The sequence below is a fragment of the Eurytemora carolleeae genome, unplaced genomic scaffold, assembly GCF_000591075.1.
Source record: "Eurytemora carolleeae unplaced genomic scaffold, Eaff_2.0 scaffold7, whole genome shotgun sequence".
Taxonomy (NCBI): Eukaryota; Metazoa; Arthropoda; class Copepoda; order Calanoida; family Temoridae; genus Eurytemora; species Eurytemora carolleeae.
This window is the reverse complement of record NW_019396407.1, coordinates 418,581-427,803: the sequence shown is the minus strand read 5'-3', so window position 1 is coordinate 427,803 and position 9,223 is coordinate 418,581. Positions and strand designations below refer to the sequence as shown.

At 32.1% G+C, this 9,223-nt stretch overlaps 1 protein-coding gene across 1 annotated transcript in view; it reads right to left on the bottom strand.

Moving 5' to 3' along the window:
• LOC111702670 (carotenoid isomerooxygenase) overlaps nt 1–8,598 on the bottom strand; it is an 18,919-nt gene extending 10,321 nt beyond the window's left edge. The window contains exons 1-4 of the mRNA XM_023474423.1: nt 8,532–8,598; nt 3,490–3,534; nt 2,219–2,320; nt 1,347–1,429 (exon numbers count right to left, since the gene is read on the bottom strand). Of these exons, the coding sequence (XP_023330191.1) occupies nt 1,347–1,429; nt 2,219–2,320; nt 3,490–3,534; nt 8,532–8,579 (278 nt within the window). The 5' untranslated portion in view covers nt 8,580–8,598. The remainder of the gene's footprint in view (nt 1–1,346; nt 1,430–2,218; nt 2,321–3,489; nt 3,535–8,531) is intronic.
• Nucleotides 8,599–9,223: the final 625 nt, after the last annotated feature.

Sequence of the window (9,223 nt, the reverse complement as noted above, 5' to 3'; positions counted from 1 at the left end):
AGATAGATAGATAGATAGATAGATAGATAGATAGATAGATTATAGATAGATTATAGATAGATAGATAGATAGATAATAGCCCCCTTATTTATCTCATTTCATTGAAGAAATCTGTGTTTAAGTTTTTTGTCAATACGAGTTTTTTACTGTAGAGGTTTAGTGATTTTTGTAAAAAAATCTAAATTTAAATCAATTTAGGATAGCGTTGATGAAATTTTAGGATAATGGTAGACGTGATGATGTTATTTTAGGATAGTGATACATAGCGAACAGACAAAATTGAAATAGAATTGAAATGTCGGATAGCGTTTTCGGATAGCGTTTCTGATTTAGGATAAAGAACACACAGATACGAAAATTTTAGGATAATACATGGCGTATATGGACTAGTATGAGAATATCAAATTTTTCCAGTTTTCAGCTCATGAGTCTAAAACTAAAGAATGAAAAGTTCCGACTTAAATTTTAAGTTTCGGCTTAAGTGCCACTTGTGACTTACTTTAAACCTGAATTTTAGGGGTTAAATATTCAACTCGCCGATATCGACGAGTTAAAATTTAAACTAAGGGTTTAAATCTTGAAATCCTGCATTTTCCCTATTTGTCTATAAATCAATCATCATTCATGCTGATAAAGCGGCATTCAAGTTTTACGATACATTTAAAAGTAAAAACCTTGATTGATGAAATTTCAGGTTTAGATTAGTTAATTTTTGCATGTAAACCCAAAAAACTGTAAATATGTTTTGTTTTTCGGTTACGTAAATTATTTAATATAAAAAAAACAGTTGATGAGTGATGGTTACGTAATATCTCTCCGTAAATCCTTTTTTCTGATTGGTTCCGGGTCCGGGAAATTCAAACTTCCTTTCAAAGTTAAACTGAGAAAGTTTTGTATTTAAATTGCAACTCATTATTTTACAGACCTTTTAAGCTATGGCTTAAATATTGCGCATTCTTTAGTTTTAGACTCCGTTTACATAATTAAAGATATAGAACGCTTTTGTTCTTCTCGAAAGCTTATCAAAAAGGAGTTATATATGATTGAAAAAATAAAACTTTTCGATTTTGAAACTTAGAGAGAGCAACAGAAATTACAATTTTAGAGGAAACATGAAAATATGGAAAATGTCTTATTCACAAAGCTACCTTTTAAACCTTTATCTGATCAAGCATGTGGAAGGTATTGTAGTTTTTCCAGGTTTAAAAGTGCTTTTGATAATTTCTATTTGTTTTCCTGCAGTAGAAATGCGCAAGTCGCATTTTTGTGTGAATCGGGCATTGACATCTTTGCACAGATATGGTTACTTGAAATAACACTAACTGTCCCTTTAATGAATAATTTACTTGTGTATCTTTCCAGAACCGTCCAGCCAGTTCTCATAATATCGTCCATCTTCAAACACTGATTTACCCGGCCCATTCTTTATCTAGAATTTAAACAAAATAAGGAATGTCGAATGCAAAGAGGCAAGTTACGTGCGCATGCTGTGTTGAATTACAAGACAGACAGAGAGGCTGTTCTAGCCACGGCGCTAGGTACCTAGCCTGTCCTAGCCGCGGCACTCGGCTCCTAGTATCGTTCTAGCCACGACGCTAGGCCCCTGAGCCTGTCCTAGCCGCGGCACTCGGATCCTAATACCGTTCTAGCCATGACGCTAGGCCTCTTAGCCTGTCCTAGCCGCGGCACTCGGCTCCTAATACCGTTCTAGCCACGACGCTAGGCCTCTTAGCCTGTCCTAGACGCGGCACTCGGCTCCTAATACCGTTCTAGCCGCAGCGCTCGTCCCAGAAACTGTCTTAACCTAATCTAACCCTAAAATACAATCTCATCTTGTAATTTAGCGCGGCAAGTAACGCAAAACTTACTTGGGCAACTGCCGAATGTAAATGGTCTGACAGATTATAGATAATTTGGACTGTATTTCTACCGGCCAAATCCGAACATCCTCACAAGTCTTTAGCGTTGAAAACGGCAGTTAAACTTCCTTGTGGGGTGATTTATTTCTCTTTAGGGAAGTTAAACTTAAGTTTCATACAGAACTTGATATACTGCATCATGAAGACTTATTAGGAAGTTTGGGGTTTGGCCGGTAGAATTACAGAGCAGTAAAATCTAAAATATTTAATGAAATATTTTAAACAAAGTTTGTGTCATTTAAAACAAGGAAAAGAATTGGTTTTAAATTATTTTAAAAATAAATTTTAAAAAAGCTCACATAAGAACCCAGCAACCAATGAGGAACTTCTGTATTGAGAGCCCATTCTAGTGGAACATCAAGAAAACTTGAAATCTCATTTTCAAAATAGCTTGCCCAGCCCTGTAAATAGTAATCTGTTTTTATAATCATTATATCTTTGAAACTTGATGTTGTAAAGGTTTCCGCTATCAGATTGCAAAAATTACCTTTTCGGTTCAGTTTAATTCTTGTGACTTTTTCAGCAAGAAAACGCCATGAAAGAAATTCTAAATTAGCATCTCCGCGCCAACCAACGCAACTTTCATTATAGTTGCCAACAAAAAAAAAGTGTTTTACATAGATATTTTGAGAGAGATATTTTCGTTCGAACAGTTTTACACTTAAACCTTCACATTTCTATCCAAAAGTAGGCTTTAAGGGCGCAAAGCGCCATCTTCTGTTTCAATTGTGAACATGTTCTCTTTATGTACATTGTCTGTTTCAATTGTGAACATGTTCTCTTTATGTACACTGTCTGTTTCAATTGTGTAGATGTTCTCTTTATGTACATTGTCTGTTTCAATTGTGAACATCTTCTCTTTATGTACATTGTCTGTTTCAATTGTGAACATGTTCTCTTTATGTACATTGTCTGTTTCAATTGTGAACATGTTCTCTTTATGTACATTGTCTGTTTCAATTGTGAACATGTTCTCTTTATGTACACTGTCTGTTTCAATTGTGAACATGTTCTCTTTATGTACATTGTCTGTTTCAATTGTGAACATGTTCTCTTTATGTACATTGTCTGTTTCAATTGTGAACATGTTCTCTTTATGTACATTGTCTGTTTCAATTGTGTAGATGTTCTCTTTATGTACATTGTCAAACAAACAAAAATTGTCAAACAAAAATTCGCAAAGGAATTGATCTGATTTTCCGAGTCCTATATCTGTGCAACTCATTGTCGTAGAGCTTAGATATTTCAAACTATGAATTCTGATAGATTAAATATTATAAGGTTGAAATATGAAAGGTTTACACCATCAATTTGTAAAGAAATAGGGATTAGAATATTACTGAGTTTCTGGCAAAGACTCAATTCCTATCATAAAATAATTTCGGGTATTTTCAAAATTTTAAAAAATTTATGAAAATCAAAATTTGTTGGAGGCAAATTTTTTAACTGGTTTTTTCGGAAGTAAATTGTCAAAATTCTCATTAATTATTGAGTGATAGTCATTCATTTTTGAGTGAAAGCTGACAACCTCTAAACTACATCCATTCTAAAAATCTATCAAATAACTAACCTTTACATTTTGAGGTTTTCTCGGTGTTTCTGAATGTGAATTTTCCTTAAAAAAAATATCTTAAAAGAGCCTAATGTTTATCTATACACTTATGATGGACAAGAGTAGGTTGGGGGGGGGGGGGGTAATAAATATTACACTGGTAGATTTTTTTTTGTCTAAGTTTTAAGCTGAAGAAAAAAATGTATTCTTTATACTGTCATAAGATAACAATTAGGATTAGAAATATAAACAGATCTTGTAATCAGAATAATAACTTATGTAAATATCTTTACATAACTATATGTCTGCAGGCCAGGGAGTAAGAAATAGAGGGGATATATAACTAACGAGGTTCGCCCTACCACTATAATTATGCGTTCTTTGCAGACGGGTACTCCATTTGTATATGAAATATTCAAAATAGGTTATTGTATACGTGGTAATTGTACATCAGACAAATATTTCTTATACAAATAGAGTACCCGTCTGCAAAGCATGTATAATCATATGGTAGGGCGAACTCCCTGCTGCAGGCCTTTTCGCCTTTCATAACCAAATTCCTAAATTTTAAATCAATCCCATCATAAATAGAAAACATCCATAATATGGATTAATATATATGTCTAGCTGCTTCCACGATGCTTCGCACCCATCTTCTATTTTAAGTTTTAACTTCTAATAACGAGTAACGACCATTCCTTAACCCTTCTTGCTTCGGGTTAACAATGGTGAATATATGGCACAATCGTTAATATAAAAAACGGAACGCAGGTTCTATAAATATTACGAATTTGAGAAGAAGAAGCGTAGCTGAAGGCCCTAGTTATATCGAACGGGAAACAAAATATCTCAAAACTCAAGAATATGCTCACCCCTAAGCACAGTACGGTTGGAAGGAAGATCGGGTAAAATGAAAGACTATGTAAAAATTAAAACATGGTTTCACATAATAATACTTACAAGGATTTTTGTAAAAGGAAGAACTGTACTACAGCCCCATTCTCCTTTTATAATCTGGTGAGGGCAACTTGCAAGTTTTATCTGAGTAAACAATAAGATAATATTTTAAAAGTATTCATTTTATTAGTCAAATTATTGCTGATGTTTTGTTTGCTCAAACTTACGATTTTTTTCATTTAAAAAATCAACTCTTTGTAAATGATGCTAGCTGAGCATCATCTTAAAACGTTTTTGAAGCTAACGAATCTTCGTTTTTAGAAGAAAGAAGGACAAATGTTTTGAACTTAAAAAAACGAATAACGACGAGGGAAAAAACTAAGGTGTGATTGCGATTTCATGAATATAATGAAGACGACTTTCGATTTCAATTTAAAGTTATATCAAGCTTTGAAACAGCATGAATACACATAAACATGAAGCTTTCAATAAAAAAGCTTTTCTTTGATTACGTGTAGATTTGTAATTCTAAAAAAGCTTCTAAAAAATCGAAACTTAGATAAAAACGTCGTCTCCGTTATATTGTATTCTGTATATTAACAGATTGTGTTAAATGGAATCTTGCATATTTTTTCATGTTTAAGTGACTGCTCATCTGACCTAGAGGAATATATAAACTGGCCTTAGTGTTTTCTAACCTAAGGTTTTTTGGTTTAAGGATTTTCTAACCATAAATTGTTTGATAAACATATTTGGTAGGTTTAGTTGATATAGTTTAGTTGATATAGTTTAGTTGATACAATTGAGTCTCAAATACAAATTTTATAATCTTTATATATTTGCAGCTGAATATATCAAATTTGAACTGCCGGTTCAAATTTAAACCACGATTTAAATTAAAAGGTTTAGGAAGAATTTGGATTGTTATTCAAATTTGAACCGGCGCGACCCCGCAAATTCATAAAATTTGGTTCTAAGAACCAATAATTCTTAACTCGTTGCAGAAATTAAGCTAATCATTATTTGGCCTGTCTTGAACCTTTTAATAATTTTAATTATTTTAAATTTAACAGTTTGGATTTTATTCCAGCAAGCTGTGAATTTCGATCAAAATTTGATATATTAAACTTAAATTGTTCGCCTTTTCACTTTTGTAGTTTTTGGTGGCATATGAGTTTTAAATAAACAAAACAACTCCGTAAGTTCAAATATTGTTGAGTTATACATCCAAAACACGATTAAATTCAAATAGAAAAAACCAAACCGTCTCTCGCAAATTGATATACAGTTTAATAAACCTCATTTTATATTTAACTTTAAAGGCCAGTTTATTTATAATTTTTTTAAATTCTAAATCCAATTATGAATGTAATGGGGTGGAATACAATAATTTTCCAAAATATTAATATATGCTACTTGTTCCTGCTTTTTGTTTTGAGGGATTTTAAATATGTTTCTCTGAAAAAGGTGTGTTTAGGCTGTTTAGCTTACTAATTATCGTTGTATTGTGTCAAAAAGTTCTTTTAGAAAGTACAAACACTATAAGCTGTGGTGGTCGTCTCTAAAATGCCGTTTTAACTATTAAAATTTAAAATTTTAGTATTAGAAAATGTTCTCTTTCCAGAATAGAATAAATTTCGCATTTTCAATGATAGAATTGAGGTTTTTCAAAATAAATGACATAAAAGTAAATTTGAATTTTTTTAGAAATCTTAAGAAAACGGACCAAGTTTATTTTGAATGTAAGAACGGTATTTTAACGACGACCATCAATATATTGCCATTGTACATGGTGTGGTGACAGTGCAGTGCAGTTGTACATGGTGTGGTGACAGTGCAGTGGGTAAAAAAGCAGTTCATATCTTCGGAAATGGGACCGTGCACATTTTCGAATACTAAACCTTATTTTGAAGGTTAAAATTGCATGAATGCTGTTTAATCGACGACCCCCCCCCCCTAACTAAGGAAGGTGGGGGGACAATATGGCACTTTTATGAAAAAAATGTTCAGTACCTTTCAGCACGCGTCTTCAAGGTTTTCATGGTAAAATAAAAATATGTAAATTTGTTTTTCTTACTTTAAGATTCATGCACCGCATCACGCTTTTGTAAATAATATATCGCTAGTGCAAGCAAAAAAAATTTTCTTCAAAATATGTCAATATGTGTAATAATAAAAATCGGTTAAAAATGAATAAGTTAAAGGCAATACACGGACTTTTAAGGGAATTTTGCCATAGTCCTCCAAAACTTTCACAATTTGAAAAAACAACTGGGCAATATTCAGTGGTTTAGACACCCATATCGACAAGTTTCGAAAAAATGGAAAAATCGATCAATGTGATTTGTTGATTTTTAAAAGTGCTTGCTGACCCATTTTTTAAAAAATCAAAAAAAATTTCGCAATGTTTTTATTTAAGTTTAATTCAACAATGTTTGCTGCGTCTTGGTAATTTTTGAAAATTTGTTTATATTGTCCCATGGTCAATTTAAGGTAATTGTACCTGCTAGGAGTACGTTTTAACACAATATAAAAGCCTAAACACAATTTTTTCGAGGCACCCTGTACATTTTGATTTTTTAGTTCAAGTTATTTATTAGATCAATGGTAAATATTTTACTAATTCCCAGCCTAAGCCTTACAAAATTAGTTTAGCAAAAATTTGCAAAATAACTATTTAATAAAAGTTTTCGAAGAAGCAAAACTGGTTTTGGGAAATATACGTCATCTTTTTAGATTGAATGCACAATTTTGAACTTTTTAGATTGAATGCACAATTTTGAACTTTTTAGATTGAATGAATTTTGAACTTTTTAGATTCAATGCACAATTTTGAACTTTTTAGATTCAATGCACAATTTTGAACTTTGCCTGCCCAAATATGATTGATATATTGTGGAAGACGATGCCTGGCCGCCTTAAACAAGTTCCACAAGATTCAATGGAATGAGATAGAACGGATACGGGGCATTGTACTGACGGACAGTCTAACATGTTTGATATTAATATAGACACATGTTCTGAACCCTCTAGTAATAAGTTATAAGAAATATAGATACTGGAAGTACTTTATGCGTTTTTATTAGAGTCTGACTCACGTCCTCTATAATATATTTGTTTTCCATTTATTATTTTTAATATTGGTGCCCATATAAAAGTGAAGATGTTAAGTTAAGCATAAAAAACGACAACATTTCTGTTGCTCAAAAAATGCCATACAGCATTCCCTGAAAGTTGTATTGACGGTCCCATGAAACCCTGAGAAATTGGCAACGAACAAAAAGTGTCCTTCAGAAAAAAAGAACGATGAAAGAAAAAAATGCATCTCGAAAAAATGATCGTTTTTAAAATTTAAAATTTAAAATCGTTCGAGCAAACTTGAAAAAACAATCGTTGTTTAACTGAACTAACGAATTTTCCAAAAGATTTAAAAAACGACAATAGTGTTTTATTGGAAGAAGGAATTTTTGGAACAAACTTTTAAAAAAAAACTATCGTGTTTTTACTGCATGAACGATATAATTGAACGAACGATTTTACTGAACAATCGATCGTTCAATGAGAAAACAAACGATATATAAGATGGAAAAGAAACTATGAAAAACTGAACGAAATGGGTCGTTCACTAACGATGAACGAACGAAATGAAAAAGTCAAATGTGCCCATCTCTACGGCCTCCCTAAAGTACAGGGTGTCCCACAAAACATGACAGTAGCAAGACGATTGATTTGAATGTCGTATTAGAACTTATAATCTATTGATGACATTAATTCGTCAACTTCTTTCACATGTATGATTCTTGAAACATAAACCACAAAATTCTCCTATTCCTGCAGACATTTCCAAAATATGATCTGCTTTTTTTACGCTGTCAATAATACCGGAGATATGTAGAATTTTGTTCAGATTTCAATTTTATTTAATAAAACCAAAATTGTCGAAATCTCAACAAAATGCTAATTGTATCGCCGGTCTATTGAAAGCACAGAAAAGGCAGACCACATTTTGGAAATGCCAAGACTATGGGTATTTTGTGAGTGAATTGTACTTCTAAAATTTAGTCACGAATAAATGCCGCTTATTATTTTAAGGATCAAAGACGACCTTCTATTCGCCTTGCTACTATCATGTTTAGTTGGACTCATTTTGTTGAAATCTCCACCTGGGCCCAGACAACGAATAGATGGCTAAACAATAAAATCCTTATCATTCTCCAAACCTAAAAATACTAGTGAATTCTTCATCATCACATCTCATTATATTACTTTGCTCTTATCTTTAAAAAAAATAAAAAATCTTGTTGCAAATAATTCAGCTTTCTACTGTTTACCAAAGATAATAGAATGGACCAGATTACGCATGTTTTAACCCTAACCCAGTTTCTAGGGTGGTTGGGAAAGGGAAGGACAGCAGGATAATGAATATTTATATCAATGCTTTATTTGTGTGAGTATGTGTTTGTTTGCATGTTTATGCAATAAACGTCAAAACGAATGAACCGGTTAGTTTAAGGCAATATTAAGCAGAAAAAAATGAAATAACGAAATTCTCCGTTTTTTAAAACTTTCTTAACGTTAATTTTTTCAAAAAGGGCTAATCCGTTTCCTTAACGATTTAAAATTTAGTGGTTATTTAATAAAATTCAATTTTTGAAAATTTTGAAAATCCACGAAAGTGTTTTTTTAAAATCCGCGGAATTTTTTATTTTTGTCTTACAAGAAAACTTGTTCACAATTAAAATAAATAATGGGCGCAAAGCGCGACGAAAGCCTAGTTTATTAGAAAGTAAAATTGAGATCGGGAAACGAAAATGAAAGATATGAGATTGGTGTTTTTAGAAAAATTGTAAATCCA